Genomic DNA, 19,152 nt, shown 5'->3' with positions numbered 1-19,152 from the left:
ATAATCCCCAAGAGATCTTGTCTCTCTGACTGGGACTCTCAGCTACTGCCCTCTTCTTGGTTTTTCAATCCCATCTCTGATGGGCCAAAACTAACAAAATGCAGTTCAACAGGGACAAATGCAAGATACTCCACTTAGGCAGAAAAAATGAAATGCAAAGATACAGAATGGGGGACGCCTGGCTCAACAGCAGTAGTGTGAAAAAGATCTTGGAATCCTCGTGGACAACAAGTTAAACATGAGCCAACAATGTCATGTGGTGGCAAAAAAAAGGCAATGGGATTTGGCTGGCATAAATAGGAGTCTAGTGTCTAGATCCAGGGAAGTCATGCTACCCCTCTATTCTGCCTTGGTCAGACCACACCTGGAATATCGTGTCCAATTCTGGGCTCTGCAACGTAAGCGAAATGTTGACAAGCTGGAATTTGTCCAAAGGAGGGCGACTAATATAATCAAGGGTCTGGAAAACAAGTCCTATGAGGAGCGGCTTAAAGAAATGGGCATGTTTAGCATGCGGAACAGAAGGCTGAGAGGAGACATTATGGCCATGTATAAATATGTGAGGTGAAGTCATAAGGAGGAGGGAGCAAGCTTGCTTTTTGCTGCCCTGGAGACTATGATGTTGAACAATGGCTTCAAACTATAGGAAAGAAGATTCCACCTGAACATTAAGAAGAACTTCCTAACTGTGAGAGCTGTTCAGCAGTGGAACTCTCTGCCCCGGAGTGTGGGGGAGGCTCATTCTTTGGAGGCTTTTAAGCAGAGGCTGGATGGCCATGAGGTCTCTTCCAACTCTATGATTCTATTTATTTATTTATTTATTTATTTACAACATTTATACCCCGCCCTTCTCACTCGAGGGGACTCTGAAGGTCAAAGGCATTCTGTCTTGCAGAGGCTACAAGCATTGATTCTCCAGATCACTCTTCTTCAACCCAGTGCCTTTCAATTGTGCTGGACTACAGTTGCCATTATCTTCATCCAACATGACAATGGTCATACTGCCTGGAATGATGACTGCTCTAATTCAAACATTCTGGCATAGATGTGCCAGAGTCCCATGGTGAGTACTTTTTCACAAGACCTTTAACTGGAGATAGCAGAGACTGAATCTGGGAAGTTCTACTTGCAAATCACAACAGTCAGGTGTGGAAATTATCTTATCAGGACAAATTTCTCCTGGAAATGTGAGAGAAAATGTTGTGTGTGCAGGGATTAGTTTTGTCCCAAATGATAAAACTACCAACTGACTGGAGTAAAAACCAAATGTTCACTCTAACCTAGGTATGGGAAACTGCCAACCATTTGAGAACCCAACAGGTTCAATTTCATTGGCTTGTGGCTCAACATTTCTCAAAGTAAAGTTCCCGGAACCGGAGAAGACCACAGAGAAGCACACACCATGGCTCCTCTTCGACACTTCACTGCAACCTTGGCCACCCAGTGACTCAGATATTACATTTGTGAGGGAAAGGAAGAAGGAATGAAGATTCTAGACCAGGGAATGGGTTTTGGATTACAAAAATTTAGAGGCTGATATGTCAAAGAAAGACATTTGAGGAGATGATTTGTGATGGTTCCTTGAGCTTTAATGCAACCGCTTTTGAAGGCAAACCAGTATACCCACTGTTACCATCGCCATGGTTGGGATGCCTTATCACCTCAGTAGCATTTGTCTAGGTGAGCTCTCCCTTTAAGATGGATTCTGATGATCTGTTTTTTTTCTTTTCAAATGTCTGCTAATTTTAAAAGTTTGTATTTTACACACACACATAATGAATGACTTACCATATATGCTCGAAGAGAAGCCCAGTTTTTCATCCCTTTTTATGAGCTGAAAAAGCCTCCCCCAGCTTATGATCAGGTCAAGGTCAAGCTGGCAGCAAAGCCTAGAGGCCGTTGCTTGCAATATATGATATATTTATCTTTCATCTTACACTCCCTTATCAGTGCTTACTTTTCCAAAGCCTCCCTCACTCATAACCAAGGGAATGTTTTGAAAAGGGAAAGAAGCCCTTGCAAGTCAGGAAGAAGAATATATATATATATATATATATATATATATATATATACCCATTAATCTTATAAAAACATTTTCCCCTGAAATATTTGTTAATCTATGCTACAGATATATAGGCATTTCTCCCTGCAAACTTTTGTAATTCCCATGTACCTTTATATTTGTATTTATCTATCTATATACATTAATTTTATATATGAATTTCCCCCTCCTGTTTGCAAGTCTTTGCAAATCCTATATATGTATAGATAGCTAGAGATTTCCATGTACCTGTATATCTGTATTTATGTGTACACATTATTTTATATATTAATTTTCACCTCACAAGTTTGCAAATCTTTGCAAATCCTATACAGATATAATTATCTATATATAGAGAGATGTCTAAATTGATATATATGAATATAGGATTTGCAAATATTGCAGGAGAAATGCACACACACACACACACACACACACACAGATTTCTAGATAGATATAAACATAAATATACAGGGCTTGCAAATATTGCAGGAGAGAAATGCACGTATATAGAGAGAGGATTTGCAAACGTTTCAAAAGGAAATACATATGTGAAATTAGTATATATAATTATATATCTATATCTAGCTCTGCATTGTTTATGAAGGCATTAAATGTTTGCCTGTTACTATGTTGGAAGCTGGCCTGAATCCCCATGGGGAGATAGGGCAGGGTAAAAATGAAGTTATAGTTATTATTTTATTATGACACAGCAAACAAAATAGACATGCTGGATTTTGTTTCACAAAATCACAAGTCGAACACTTCCCAAGTGTCTAGGACTGTGTGATGTATTTTTGGATGATGCGTGCAGATCCCAGTAGGGTGGCCTTTTGCAGTTGGCAGATCGTGATTTTGTCAATGTCTATTGTTTCCAAATGCTGGAGATCTTTTGGCATGGCACCCAATGTGCCGATCACCACCGGGACCACCTGTACTGGTTTCTGCCAGAGTCTTTGAAGTTCAATCTTGAGGTCCTGATAGCAGCTGAGTTTTTCCTGTTGTTTTTCGTCAATGCGACTGTCACCTGGGATGGCGACATCATTGATCCAAACCTTTTTCTTTTCCACAACTGTGATGTCTGGTATGTTGTGTTCCAGAACTTTGTCAGTCTGGATTCTGAAGTCCCACAGTATCTTTGCGTGCTCATTTTCCAATACTTTTGCAGGTTTGTCATCCCACCAGTTCTTTACTGCAGGCAGATGGCACTTGAGGGATAAGTTCCAATGAATCATTTGGGCCACATGGTTGTGCCTCTGTTTGTAGTCTGTCTGTGCGATTTTCTTACAGCAGCTGAGGATATGATCAATGGTTTCGTCGGTTTCCTTGCACAGTCTCCATTTTGGGTCATCAGCTGATTTTTCAATCTTGGCCTTAATTTCATTTGTTCTGATGGCTTGCTCCTGGGCTACAAGGATCAGGCCTTCTGTCTCCTTCTTTAGGGTCCCATTTGTGAGCCAGAGCCAGGTCTTCTCCTTATCAGCTTTTCCTTCAATTTTGTCAAGGAACTTTCCATGTAATGTTTTGTTCTACCAGCTGTCAGTTCTAGTTTGTAGTGCGGTTTTCTTGTACTAATTTTTTGTCTGCTGTGCTTTGAGGAGTTTCTGATTTTTGACTTCAATCAAAACAGGTTCTTCACTTTGCTTTACATATTCTGCCAGGGCATGCTGTTGTTGTTGTTGTTGTTGTTGTTGTTGTTATTATTATTATTATTATTATTATTATTATTATTATTATTTTATTGTTAATACCATATTGTTTTTGTTGACCCTACTTACTGTTTTTCTTTGAAATACAGTAAATATTCAAAAACCTTTAACCTACTGATGCCTCAATAGAATTTCATTGGGATCTATTTTCATTTTGAAATTTACCAGTAACCGCTGCATTTTCCACCCTCGGCTTATACTCGAGTCAATAAGTTTCCCCAGGTTTTTGTGGTAAAATTAGGTGCCTCGACTTATATTAGGGTTGGCTTATACTTGTGTATATACATTTATTTATTGTTTTCACCTGATACTTAAAGCATATTTCAATACAGGATTTGTCATGTTAATATAAAACTTACATTGGCCCCAATGATCATTCAGATTACAAATGTTCTGCTCTGCATAAGCAACACTATCAGAAGAGAGACTAATAGAGGTTGGATGGCCATCTATCAGGGGTGCTTTGAATGCAATTTTTCTGGCAGGGGGTTGGACTAGATGGCCCACAAGGTCTCTTCCAACTCTATGATTCTATGATTCTATGATAAATGAGATGCAAAAACATTCTTCATGTGATCCTCTTTAAAACCCATTAGAAAAAAAGACACCAATAAAAGCTGGCTTTGAGCTATAGGCAGCAACAAGCACCAGTGGCTTAAATCTAGGGATATTTGATCACCGCTCTGCCTTGGAGTCAATGCTTTAAATACTCATGTTTGAGTATTTAAAGCATATGCTCATGTGTGAGTAACATATAGGTTCATGTTTAAGACACCCTCATGTATATGTCAATAGCATGTTTGGGGTCCAAAATTATGGGTTTCAATATGACATGTGAAGCCTGCTGCCTTTGGTTGCCAGTGCCATTTCCCACTTCAACCATTCAAAAAGGCCAAAAGCAGTGCAGTGATGGTGTAAATAGAGAGGACAATGCATCTTTTGGACTCTTTCAGGATGGAACAAGCATTAATTTTTGACGATGTTCAGTGAAAAGGTTGGTTCCTTTTAGATATGAGTTAAAATACAGTACTTATATTGACCATGGATAAGTCGACCCAGGTTTTTGGAGTCAATTCTTGATTAAAATTTCGAAACTAAACATGAGTATATAGGGAAGTTCCTGTGATTCAGAAAACATGATCTGAAAGTGGATTACAACTGGAAAAAAGAAACCTCTGAAGAAATACATATTCGGGTCTTGTTTCTTAATTGCCTGGCCCGCAAAGTGGCTTTTTTTGTACTGTGAACCCAAGAGTCAACCAGTGACTAGTTGGAGGATTCTGGAAGGTGTAATTGAAAAGGGTAATTTTCTTCAATATTCTGAAAATAGTTGCTGCATTTCTAGTTACTGTGTGTGGACCCAAAGCAAAAGTTCACATCTCTGTGCACAGAGGCTGGTACTGAGTAAGTCATCACCTGGGTCTCAGTTCATCTGCAGAAATGGGGTTATCAATCATCTAGCTGTGGAGAGACTGGGAGTGAATCGCAGAGCATTTTACCATAGTTAATATGCTATTTCAGGAACGGCAAGACTGTGACTCAATAATGATATAGAGGTCTCAACCCATTCAACAAATTCATTCAGTACAGAGACTCGCCTTTGTCCTATTTTCATCCCTTTTCCAAACCTCATTTGAGTGGCTAAAAAGAGAACCTGGAGGATAGGACTATGCACAAGGCCATTAATGGCCTCAAAAGGCATCTTTTTAGACTTAGGTCCTGTGCTGTGGGTCTTGGGACAGAAAGGATTACTAAATGGTTGGTTGGGGATTAGGGAAAGAAGATGATGGGTGGCATTGTGGGAAAGTGGGAAAGTGGCACTCAAATTTCAGGAAGTTGTGAGATGCTTTCTGGATTATGCAGTGGACCTGGCATTATAGGAGGTGGTGTATTTGCATGGATGGAAACAGAATGGCAATATAAGTGGGAGCTATAGCTCTCAGAATCAAATTTCTCGTTGCCAAGACAACTGGGATTGTTCCTCCCTGGCCCAGCACTATAAAATGATTCCAACATATATGAAAACATGTCTCTACATCTTTCCTGAAAAGAATGTACGTATACCAAATAAGCATCACAGCAGCACTAGAAGCAATTAAGACAGCACCAGCTATCCTACATGTTGGTCACAATAGCAGAGAGGTCTAAACCTGTGGGGTGTAGACAGGGGAACTTACCACGAGCTGAAAGTTTCTTGGTGTTTATGATCTTGGCAGCATATTCCTGTCCTGACAACACCTTCACGCACCTCCTGACAATTGAGAAAGCACCTCTGCAGGAGAGAAGGTGGGAAAAAACAGACATGGGCTGAATAAAGTTATATCCCACATGCTAAGATGTTCAAACTGAAGAAAATTCAAAAGCAATGAAATGCAATAAGCATCCTGCTAGAGCAAACCAAAGGTCTTTTTTGATCAGATCAGATCAGATCTACATCAACTATCCCACAAAAGCCAAATGGGTAGTTCTGTGAAGCCTCCAAGCAGAAGCATATTGCCTCTGGTTTTGGAGGCAGCATACAGCTATCCTAAGTAGGAATAGTGATGCTCCATTGAACTTATTTAAGGGGTTGGATGCACTGACTAATTTCCCCTTTTCTTATTAGGGTTGTGGGTTTTTTCTGTTCCTCCTACAAAACTGTCTTGTCTCTTACTTTGCAAGAGCAGTTGATTGAATTATGGAAAGTCTCCTGGTTAAGAATAAGGTGCTACATGTTTGCTTTCCTGTCTTCCCTACTCCTTTGTTTTTTGCATTCTCTCACTTGCATCACTTGGTCACCCATCTCTCATACTTCCTCTCTTGACTCACCTCCGGTGGCCTAGGGGATGAAAGCCTTGTGACTTGAAGGTTGGGTTGCTGGCCTGAAGGCTGCCAGGTTCGAATCCCACCCGGGGAGAGCACGGATGAGCTCCCTCTATCAGCTCCAGCTCCATGCGGGGACATGAGAGAAACCTCCCACAAGGATGGTAAAACATCAAAACATCTGGGCGTCCCCTAGGCAACGTCCTTGCAGATGGCCAATTCTCTCACTCCAGAAGCAACTCCGGTTGCTCCTGACATGAAAAAACAACCTCTCACTTTTGTGGCATGCCCACCCCCCAATACTCCTTGTACCACTCACAACTGTTTCCTACTCCCTCCTTCATCTCACTTGGTGCCCTTGTGGTTCTGCTCTGGTTCCTCTCATGCATTAAATTCCCTTGCAGAAAAAAATCCTCCATGTTTTGACCCACATCTCAGTTTCTATTGGGGTCAGAGAGTTAGTTTTCCTTAAAATGAAAGCTTACAATCTGGTGCAAACAATTACCAAGACCGGGATCAGGTAGCATGGTTAGAATTCAGGTAAGACCCAGAAAGCTGGATGATGTGACAACCCTAGTAGACAGCAGTCTGTACTCTGGCTGAATACTATGCAGGTTCCTTTCAAAAGCCTACAGCAATAGTGATGACTGCAACCCCAGCAGTCTGAAACATAGTCCAGGAATGTTGAGAACTGTGGCTCAGAAACATCTGGAGGGCCACATTATGTCCATATCTAACCCAGTGTGACCCGTGAGCTAAACTCCCCCATCCACTCATGACTAAGAAGGGCTTATTCCCTGAAGATAGAGAAAAAGCTGTAGTCATATTTAGATAAAATCATGATAACACCATGGTAACTGTCATTCAGTAGCAATAATGTGAATTGTATAACTTTCACAAACTGGGCTTTATTAAAGACACGTGCCTGTGCATACTATATGCATATGTTGTATATTTTACTTTATGCCCACTTGTCAAATCAAACTAGAATTGTATTGTTTGGGATAGGAACAGTTGAAGTCTGTACATTTGGAGTCTGTTGTGACCTCTCTCATTGATGGGACTGGTCACTTATATAATACAAGTTGGCATTCCACATTGCAGTTATGGGTCTCTACTCTAGCAAAAGCGAAACAGTCTTATTATAAGACTTTCCTCTCCCAACCCACCTTAATAGCCAACAGTCACATCAGGCAAATGAAGTCCATTCAACTGCTGATTGGGGCACAAGGATGATGGTTTTTCCAGTGACATCTCATCAGTGAGCAAGATTAGAATGATCGTAAAGAAGACTCTTGTGATAATTTCTCATCACAACCTCATTCATTGGTGGGTGGGGACTGGAAACATCCTCCTCCTCATACCCTGTTTAGAGACTGAACATTCGTCCTTCACTGAATGTAGCTGCTGCTTGTTAAAGCTTGGAGGGTTAGTTCAGAAGACTTTACTTAATTACACACACATACCCTATATACTCATGTATAAGTCTAGAGATTTTAGTCAAAAATCAACCAAAAATATCTGTATTGGCTTATTCACAAGTCAGTATGAGTACTGTACCTTAACTCTTATCAAAAGAGAAAGTATTCCCTTATCTGAGTAGAGTGGTGAAATGCAAGAGTTTAGCCCATCCCAGGAAAACCTAGAAGAACCTAAAAGAAGCACCGATCCCCTTTACTCTTTCCCTCATGGTGCCCTTTCTGACCTTTTTGAATGCCTGGGCAGGAGAATGGTGGTGGCAGCCAGGGCATCTGGACACTTAAGCTGGTATTGGTGATTTTCCCTCTCAAAAGATTGACTCTAACTTTATCCAGAGCTCACGTCAAAATTCATAATTTTGGTCCCCAAACCTTCATGAGTTAACTTATACAATAACTAAGTAGCCCATGTAGAATATCAGGAAGGTCTTTAAGTTCTTCTTTCATTGGGCTAGTACAACCACAGTGCTATACCCTAATTGCAGAAGTAATTGCTAGTTCACAATGCAGTTATGCTTTTCAAGTGGAGGGAGACTATAAAACATGCCACTTACTGACTTATACATATATATGCACAGCAAGCAAAATCATGGTAGACTTTTCAAGCTGACTCATATATTAAATGCTAGTGTCTCCTATATACCAAAGCTGATGTGGAAATTGAAGTCATGTGTCTTTTTCTTTTTGCCATAGACATTTTGCCATAGACGTTTTCTTCATCAGAGAAGCCAATGCAATATCTTGTTAACCTTAGCAGAATAATCTATTTGCAGAGAAAAATGCCCAGCTCACTTCTAAGTCATCTTGGTTTTGTTGAATTGAGACTTCTGAACTGTGAAATTTTGATTCTGGCAAAGCTGGAAATGATCATCAGGTAACTTGTGCCGAGACTCAGGAGGAGAGGCAAAAGAAGAAATACAATGAGGGGGAAAATATCTCTCAGAGAGAAAATGTCTCTGGGACATTTTAAGTATTATGACTTGATTTGAGGGAGGGCGGGGGTGGCATGTTATTCTGGGAGAATGTTTTGGTTGGACCCTGAAGGCATTTTTTTCTTTTTCTTTCTTCCCATCCTTCACCAACCATCCACTGTACCAGCTTAAATGTTATTGTATCTTTATATCCAGTGGCATTTCTTCCAAAGCTGTTTGGGAATAACAGCTATCATAAGCACTTTTTTCCCGGCAAATATGTGTATAGGGAAAAAAAGTATAAGAAAGGGCCTCTGTGGCCTTTGAGGAAAATGGTGAATAATTGATTTTCCTGCAGGGGTGGAACTATGAGGGCAATTTGAGCCTGAATATGAATCTTTAGTCAAATAGGAGAGCAACAGGGCATGAGGAACAGAAGCAAAGTGTTCATTGAAATTCACATAGTGAAGCAAACCCACACATAAAAGCCCCCTGCTGGAAACCATCATCTGGGAGCACATGGCAACTAGTCCTGGAAGTGTGAATGGGGTTTATTTTTATTTTATTGGGGAGGGGTAAGACCCTTCTGTAGGAATTAAAGGGAGCTGTAATAACAATGAAGCAGAGACTGGTTCTTGCTGTGTATCTGTGGGAGTGTGAACAAAGTTCTTTGCCAGAAAATGGTTTGGACTATATTAACATCCCATGCACCCAGAGGGTTGAAGGTTCTGTTTGGAAGAGGGATAATAAATGTTTAATTCTGTCTTAACAGAAGGACCACCAATCCATTTGCCATCCTAGCTATGCTTTTTACTGTGCTTTTTATCTTGATCACATCCTTGAGTCTCCAGAAGCAGGAGAGGGGGACGTGAGAAGCGCTCTCTGACAATTTCTCTACAATGGGCTCCAGTACCTGATTTAGGTGGGAGGGCAAGTGGGTGGAAAGAGAAATGATAGTCATTCTCTGGAGCAAATGTTTAAATGATACATACAGCATGGGTAGCTCTATTTCTGTTCACCCCAAAGCACGGTGCCAGGGCTTGCCTGTTGAAAACCCAGAGCTTACATACACCTTTGAGCAGGTAGGACTAAATGGGGCCATTGGCAGCTCCTCACCCTTGCACTCTCTTCCCAAGTGTCTAAATTTACAGACCTTTCAGATGTGGGTATCCTCTATTATAACCCTGAAGCAACCTGAGATATAGAAGGAGGAAGATTTGCAGGCAGAAAACATCTGGCATGGCTCAGACCTCAGAATTAGCTGCCTCAGAGATGTTTAGAATGACATGGACTCTAATGATGGCGGGGTCCCACTCCTTGAGCCTTTCACGCCATTCATTGTAAGTGCACCTATTCAAAAATGTACTGTAAACACTCATGCATGCCTATGTATACAACATCAGGTATAAATCAAGGTCAGTTTGGGGGCCAAAATTATGGATTTTGATATGATTGGTGGATAAGGTGAAAGTCCTTCCATGCAGAAGGGGAATCTGCATCTGGATGCTGCCCATTTCTCCACCCAAGCATTCAAAAAGACCCAAAGAGGCACCACACCAGAAAGAGTTTTTCTTTTAGGTTCTCCTTTTAACTCTTGCCTTTTGTCAGTCAGAGAGAGGCTCCTTTTTCAATAAGAGCCAAGATACAGTACTTACACTTACTCATGGATAAGTCAACCCAGGTGTTTGGCATTTATTTTTTTGACAAAAAAAATCTAGATTTATACATGAGTTTATAGGGCAGAACTTTTCCAGCATTTCATGCTGGTGACACACTTTTAGACATGTATAATTTCACGACACAGTAATTCAGTTTTACTAGCAAACCGAGAGTTAACCCAGTCCTTTTTAAGAGATATGGAGTACGGACACATACATAAATTTTAATAATGAAATGTATGGGGATACAACATATCTGATGAAAAACTTTAATTTATATTTTAAGAAATATATGATTTATTGCTTATTTCACATAGACTCAGAAAATTCTCATTACATTCACATGATAACACCTACATACAGCAGCTGACACACTAACATGTCGCGACACACAGTATGAAAATCTCTGATATAAGGTAACTAAATGGAGTTATAGAGACCTCTGTCCTACATAGATAGATGGTCTAGAATACTGCCAGGCTAATAGAAACATTCAAGGAGAGGGCAGGAGCAATGAACGATCCATGACTCCACTTGCTGAATGCCCATACTGGGGTGAATTCTCACTACTAATTTGACTAAGGGTGCATCTGTACAGTAAACCAATGCAATTTGATACCACTAACTGCATTGGCTCAATGCAGAATCATAGGCTCTGTAATTATACAAGGTATTTAGCCTTTTCTGCAAAACAATTGCTGGTATCTTACCAAGCTACAGATCCCAGGATTCCATAGCATTGAGCCATGGCAATTAGAGTGCTATCAAATTGCTTTAATTATACAGTGTAGATGCACCCTCAGACACTAAGGGACCTGTCACACTGCACAGTTATAACACTCTGATTGCATTTCAATTCATTGCTGTATCCAATGGAATCCTGCCTGGGCCTTGTATTTTGGGGAGGCACTAGATAAGTCCTTTGGCTGAGAATTCTAAATGCCCCCCTCTAAACTACAAATTCCAAATTTCCATAAGATGTTGCCAGAACAACTAGAATGGAGCTATAATGCTATAATTGTGTAATGTGAAGCTCCTCAGGATTGGAGCATAGGGTGAAAGGGCCCTAAGACATTTAGCAAAACAAAAATAAAGTCAAGGAAGAAGATGAGAGATCCCTCCAATATGCCCATTTACCACTGGTTTCCTCAAACTTGTAAAGGGTTCCTTTTATGGCTGGAGACTTGTTGCTATGGCAATGAAAATTGTACTAAAAGAGGTTCTTGGTGGAAAAGGCCAAGCTTCAGCTCTGCTATGCGTTGTATAAGGGCAACGAATGAAAATAAAACTTGTTTGTTTCCGAATTTTAGAGAAATATAACTGTTGATTACTTACGATTACAAATGCTGTGGTTGTGGAATGCTAAGGGGGTTTTGATTCATGTAATAATGAATACTTTAAACTTTAGGTTTTAGTTTTTGTACAAGGAAAAGAGAGAGAGAGAGAACCTTGTATATATAAACAGATAAATATGCTGATATTTGGTGTACTGGGATTTGGAAATGTTTTATTTTTACTTCAATTCCCTGAATTCCTAGAAAGCTTCATGTCACAGGGGTTGTTTGAAAAAAAAATCACCTTCTGAATATTCATTTCTAACTGCGGCTTGCTTGTTTGTACTTTTCCAGGCTATGGGAATGTCAGACTGTAAGAATTCATATTTCATGTATCTTAGGTAAAGGTAAAGGTTTCCCCTGACGTTAAGTCCAGTCGTGACCGAATCTGGGGGTTGGTGCTCATCTCCATTTCTAAGCCGAAGAGCCGGCGTTGTCCATAGACACCTCCAAGGTCACGTGGCCGGCATGACTGTATGGAGCGCTTTAACACACTGTGCCACCAGGGGCCCCCTCGTGTATCTTAAGTAACCTCAAATTTGCAGTGGCAGCCAGAAATGTATCTATCTTTGCTCAGTCTTCAGAGAGGATGCTTGGAACAGCAAAGGCTCTAATGATGGTAGACACTCCCTGAGCCATCTCAGGAATCAGCCAAGGAGACAGGCCTTTCTTTTAGGACTTTCCTTTGATGCAGAGAAAGGAAAAGCCCTAAAGGATCATGCCCCTTTTGCCCCTAACTCTGGAAAATGTTTCCTTGCCAACAGCACATATGTACTATTATTAAATATTTAATGAATGGACTCCTATCAGGATTAGGAACAGGAATACACAAAGAACATTTGCAGAACATTTTAGTCTTCATCAGCAATCCACCTCAGACCTCAAAACATCAGTCTTTGAACAAACAAAACTAAACAGAAAGAGAAACTGCAGAACTGGAATATATCCCCAAATAATAATATTATAAGTTTATTTTTATATCCCACCCCATTTCCCCGAAGGGACTCGGGGCAGCTCACATGGGGCCAAGCCCAACAACATACAATAAAATACAACAGTATAAAATAAACAATATAAAATACAACAATATAAAATACATAACAATCACAGTAGTTCAATAACACAGCATCAACAGAGTAAAAAGCATGGCCATTAAAAGAGGCAATATCATGGCGCTTCAGTCCATATTCTTGGTGGAGAAGTAATTTTAATAGTGCAGCGAATTAGGAGAGCTAATCATGGTCATCTGTGATAAGGAACAAAAGACTGCTATAGGAAGAGGTGGGGACTCAATCAACTGTTCACCTCAGTCAAAAATAGCTTGAACAAAACAAGTTTTCAAAGCTTTTCTGAAGGACATCGATGTAGGGGCTAATCTAATTCCTCTTGGGAGAGAGTTCAAAAGCCAGGGGGCCACAACCGGAAAGGCCTTCTCTCTCGTCCGCACAAATTGTGTTTGAAACGAGGGTGGCAATGAGAGTAGGGCCTCTCCAGTGGATCGAATGGTTCGTGCAGGTTTGTAGTAGGAGATGCGATCACAAAGATAGGCAGGACCGAGCCGTTCCTGCCTATCTTTGTGCTTGTCTATCAACTGTGGGTTGAATTATAGGCAGCGGGTTCCTAGTCCCCTATATATATTATAACACTAGTTAACACTTCAGCCACATCAGGGCTCCCTTGCCAGTTTATTACATTTGCTTTCTGCTTCCCAGCAATCATCACACCGCATTCTAATAATTCCTTCCACCATTCATATGGTTCACATTGGCTTTAGGCAACATTTTTTCTCCTGCTTTCACCCTTCAGTCGTCATTAAACATAATTAAAACTGAGCTCGTTGCCTCATCACTTTACTCACATGTTTTGCATTTCGATGGCTATTCACGCATTCCACTGTCTAGTTCCTAGCCCTCCTAATAGTCCTAGGAACTTCACTCTATGCATTTGATGGAATAGACTTAGATCTATGAAAGCACAGGCTGACAATTTAATTCTCTTGGTTAGTCTCAAAGGGGCTACAATACCATTTGTGGGTCAGTTTGCTGAGTTTGGAAGAGAATGCCCCCTACATCCACCACCAAGGCCATTCAAGGGGAAGGAAATCAAATAGTCGAGCATAAAAGTAATCAGACATCAACACCTGTTTTTTCATGTTATAGTTTCGGATGTCCCCAAGAGTATGAAAAAATATGTGGAGAAAATAAGGAGCTTTGGAAACTGCTTTTTGTCCAATGCTCCTATGATGCCTTCCTGGATATTCCCTCAGGCACCTTCCCGCTCCAGAAACAACAATGTCTTGTGACACCTTAAAGGAAAAAAGAACATTTGGGGACCAATTTTCATGGGCTACATTCCATTTCATTAAATGCATGAAGTGTTACTTGAGTTGTCAGATTTATTATGCATGTATTTAGGTGGGTGTGGGATTGTAATCAATAGGGCCAGAGAAGAATTGAGTATAAAAGATGCAGTGATAATCACATTAGCAGCCACCGTTAACAAACAGTAGTTTTGTGATAAAGCAGACATTCTTATATAGATGAATGACTTTGATCCTTACAAGCCACAGGAACCTGGAAACTGCTACAGAGCTATGTCTTGAATCTAAGGGAGATGTGCCACCAACTTAAAAGAGCATTTCTCATTTCAGTGCAGGGCTGATATTTTCCAGTGAGGCAGGAGCAATCTTTAAAATTTAAGAACATACTATTTATTTTAAAACATGTATATTCCTGATAGAAATATCTTTTCCCTTCTGCAAGCAGCAAACACTGCCAGGTAATAATCTAAATGACCAGTATTTTGAGGGCCAGGGAACAGGCTGAACCTTTTTGGGTAAGCTTCAGTCTTGCAGGCTCAGACTCTGGATTACCTCCATTTCTATCTACCTGAGAATTTATACACAGCCTTAGCTCTGCTTTTAGGGAACATGTTATTTCATATTAAACCGATAAATGTATTTGTGTGCAGAGGAGGTCCAACCATAAGGCGAAATAGGCATTTGCCTGTGGCGCCATCGTCCCGGGGGCACCATCGTCCTGGGAGGAGGGCACCACTCTCCACCTCCTTCTCTTTCGGGCCTTCCGGCCAGCGCAGACCCACCTTCACACCACGCAAGCCCACCTTTGGGGCCTTCAGAGATTGTGAGGTCTGTAGGAACTTGGAAGCTAGGTATGTGGGGTTTATATATCTGTAGAAGGTCCAGGGTGGGAGAAAGAACTTTTCTTTGAAGCAGGTGTGAATGTTGTAATTAATCACCTTGATTAGCATTTAATGGCCCTGTGGCTTCAAGGCCTGGCTTCTTCTTGCCTGGGAGAATCTTTTTTTGGGAGGAGTTAGCTGTCCCTGATTGTTTACTGTCTGGATTTCTTCTGTTTTCAGAGTGTTGTTCTTTATTTATTGTCCTGATTTTAGGGGTTTTTTTTAATACTGAGGGCTATCTGGGTTATCTAAGTCCACACTGCCCTATATCCCTGTTCAATGTTTAGTGCTAAATTTGCAAATATAGTAATTCCTACATAACATTACCATGTATTGAACTGCTTTTTCTATTGATTTGTTGTAAAACATGATGTTTTGGTGCTTAATTTTTAAAATCATAATGTAATTTGATGTTTTATAGGCTTTTCCTTTAAACTTCCTTATTATCCAACATTTTCGCTTATCCAACGCTTTTATTTTTCAGTGATTGGTTTGGGGGGGCGCCAAAATTCTGTTCGCCTATACTTGAAAAATACCTAGGGCCGGCTCTGTTTGTGTGTACACCTCTTATTATATTTGAATGTGTTTAATGAGTTATGAAACATTCTGCCAGTCACCTATCTACCTAGCTGTTTTCCTTTTTATGTATTATCTTCTTTAAAATGCACATTGACAGATGAAATTCAATTTCTGAAATTCAAAAAAGGAGCAAAGTGACAAGTGAAGGATGGGTGTTTGGATGAAGTGTCCACATGGCAACCTGAACATTGCAGGTGTCTTTTGGGAATGCAGTGGGGGTGGCAAGGCTTAAGTTAAATATGTGCATACCATGGGAAGCCAGTACTTTACAGGCATTAGTCAAAATGAATTTGTAAAACCAAAGAGCTCAACTCTGTTCTTTTTAAACTCCTAAACCAACAACAATCCAGATTACTGGAAAAAAGAGAAGGTGGGTAGATTTCAAGAAAACTAGCTTACTTATTCTGTTTCTTCTTCTCTCTCTAAACTGAGAGGTTTCCTTTTTCATACATCCAACCTCATGCCGTACGTCTAGCATTTCTCAGTCTCAGGCACAAAACAAACTAGACATACTAATGGGCTATAGCACCACAAACAAATCAGGCTCATTGTGATTTATATCCAGATTGCTTTTTTCTATCCATAGACTGTGTACAGGGCCACCCAAGCTGCATAACAGAAATTATTTGATGGGACTGTTTTTAGGGATGGCAACATGATTGTGCAGAACCAAAGAGCAGTACTCAGTTGTCATGTAGGGTATTTCAAAAGTCTGATTCTTGGGGACAAAAGAATACTTTGATCAGGAGGGATTTTGCAGTGGTTTGCTTGGGATTTAGGGAAGGTTCGGGATTTCTGCATGTGGCATGCATGTCTGCTTTTCCACATTCAAAAAAGAATGAGAGCACTCTGAGGATCTACCTGTATTTAACAGTCGTATGCAGAAGATCTCAGTATGTTGCATGGCACATGAAAACGTTCAGTGTCTCACCTCTGAGGATTAGTATATCTTAGCAGGAACTGTTGACCCTTAAAATACTAGGTCAAGGGCCCTTCAAAATGCACTTCTAGGGCTCTTTCACACTGTACAGTTGCTGTACTGTTTCTATTTTAACTGCCCTGGCTGCATCATATGGGATCCTAGATTCTGTAGTTTGGTGAGTCATTAGAGCTGTCTGATGGAGCATTTTTTGCCATCTTGCTAATAGTTGTTACTGTTTGCCCTGGGTCATTCACTATTTTTCTGTGAATGGCTCTAAAGATTGTGTTAAAAATGGATGACGATTTGAATAGTTCCTTCACACTGGTGTAAGCAGGGACAACTGTTTACTAGCTGGGATGGATTTGCTGTGAAGAAAATGTTCTACAGATTGTGTCTGGTGAAGATATCTAAAGCCTATGCTTGTATACATGAGAATAATCTCTTTTTTCTCTTAAGGAGTATGCGTGTGTGTGTATGTGTGTGTGTGTTCATACATATTCAGGAAGTAAGCAGACGGAGGTGTGTGTATGAGCATATTGTATGGAGTGCTATGTACTGTGGCTGATATTCACTGTGTCCATATTTCAGTTTTTATGTAGGTGGTTGAGTGGGTGAGGTGTCCCTGCTGGTATTCAGACATGCATGCGGCAAGAAAGCAAATGTGCTGCTTTTCTTACTTGCACACTCCTTCTCAAATACTTCTCTCCATTCAACATTTCCAGTGATCCTGCACAGGCAACAAGGACAATCCATAGAATGGTACAGAAACAAAGGAAAAGCTGATCTTTAATGTGTGGTATTTTACATATTTTTTTTTCTTTTAAGAATGTAAATAATACCCACTGAGGAAGATTGATAATCATCAGAATCAAATCTAGTACCGTAGGATCAAATCAGGTAGGCATTTAACCATTTATTTTCCTGCTGCAGGATTTATGGAAACACCCTTACAAAGCAAATCTTTGCACTGGAAGGAAATCACAATTAGTAATGGACTAGTTTACTTCAAAGTGACACACAAAATTCCCTCCACATTCTCTATACCCAGACTTCTCTTTCTCACCTGGTTGGTGACGATGTGAAAAGAATGCTGAGCTGGAAAAGCCTTTGATCTGATCCAGTAGTGCTCTCCATTTTTTATTAACACTTTGCTTTACTGAGGCTAAGAATATTTGACTTATAGGATCCAAGAGAAAGAAAGATATGAAAGTCAAAAACAGAACAATGTTTTTCCACAAAAAAGAGTGCCCCTTTTTGGTTTTTACTGCATTTGATATTTACGATCATAAATTAAACTTCAAAACGGATTGATCCACATGAAGAACTCTGTTTGGAACTGCTGTTTGTGGCACTGCTTGGGAAGATATGTTAAGAATAACTACAACGGACAGAAACCATTCATGATAGAGCAGTGTAAAATGATATTCTGGGACAGTAAACATCATCCTACCACTGCTCAGTCATGGATGGCTATAGTATTCTTCTTCTTAGAAGCTACTCCAAGATTTGTATTGTGACAGGCATAATACACTACTTTTACAATACTCTCTTCACACACACACACACCGCCCCCAGTCAGGAATCAGCACTGACCATGTGACGTGTGTTATTGAGCTGGCTATTGACTCCTCCTGGGAAGGAATAAGCAGCATAAGACTCCCTTTCTCAATGGAATTTGGTTCCAGTCATAAGGTTTATATCAACATTGACACACCTCTGTTTCCAGTGGTACTTTTGGTCATGACCCACATACAGATCAGTATTTCTATTTACTAGTACAGGAATCTTTTGGTTCCATTGTGAGACTAAAGGGAGACAAAGATCTCTGGAGCTTTGCCGCTCCTTTTATCAGAAAGGAAATGACTGTGAGGATTGGAGCCAACCCATTGAAAGCTTATTGGGGTAAGGCAGGGGTTAGGTTCATTAGGTTGATCAGACAAGCAGCAGACAAAATAAGCAGCATTCAGTGCATTTTAGCCTCTTCCCTTTCTTTACTTGGGCATTTGAGGGAGTTTTTTTTATATGGGATAGGAAAACCTAGCTATCGGTCAAGCAGAATGACAGTGGAACATATGGGACAACTGTGGACTAAATCTAGAAGTTTCTCCTCTTGATTGTCTGACAGACTTTAACTTGGGGAATCAAAGATTTTGGCCTTTCAGATGCAATTGAGATAATATAAATATAAATCCTAGTTGGACTACTAGCACAGTGGTTATGGTGTGGAGGTTCTTCAAATCCCCACTCAGCCATGAAGTTAATTGCCTACCTCGGAGCTTAGCCTGCCTCATAGGCTTGTTATGAAGATAAAATGAATGGGTGAGAACAGGTACAGCACCCTGAGCATCATAAAGAAATGGCAAGAAACATATAAGAAATAGTAAAAAAAAATAATTGTCTGTTGGAAACTATAATTGTTTTACCAAAAGGGTGACAGAGGAGATTTTGCCACACTATGTTAAAAGATAAACTTGTATATTAGAAGAAAAACTGGAAGGGTACAAACTCTATGAATGG

The 19,152-nt window shown here is 40.3% G+C and overlaps 1 protein-coding gene and 1 non-coding gene across 5 annotated transcripts in view; both read right to left on the bottom strand.

Annotated features, from left to right (window-relative positions):
* camk2a (calcium/calmodulin dependent protein kinase II alpha) overlaps nt 1-19,152 on the bottom strand; it is a 197,109-nt gene that overhangs the window by 167,920 nt on the left and 10,037 nt on the right. For all 4 annotated transcript variants that reach the window (XR_010002722.1, XM_008104829.3, XM_008104825.3 and 1 more), the window contains exon 2: nt 5,928-6,022. Coding sequence is in view for 3 of the 4 variants with exons in the window: in XM_008104829.3 (XP_008103036.1) it covers nt 5,928-6,022 (95 nt within the window). In the remaining variant the exon portion in view is untranslated. The remainder of the gene's footprint in view (nt 1-5,927; nt 6,023-19,152) is intronic.
* mir5454 (microRNA mir-5454) lies at nt 18,025-18,110 on the bottom strand. Its single transcript, NR_130055.1, has one exon. It is a non-coding gene; the product is annotated as a microRNA mir-5454 (primary transcript).

Source organism: Anolis carolinensis, chromosome 2 (genome assembly GCF_035594765.1).
Source record: "Anolis carolinensis isolate JA03-04 chromosome 2, rAnoCar3.1.pri, whole genome shotgun sequence".
Classification (NCBI taxonomy): domain Eukaryota; kingdom Metazoa; phylum Chordata; class Lepidosauria; order Squamata; family Dactyloidae; genus Anolis; species Anolis carolinensis.
The sequence above is the reverse complement of the archived record's forward strand: the minus strand, read 5'-3'. Positions and strand labels throughout refer to the sequence as shown.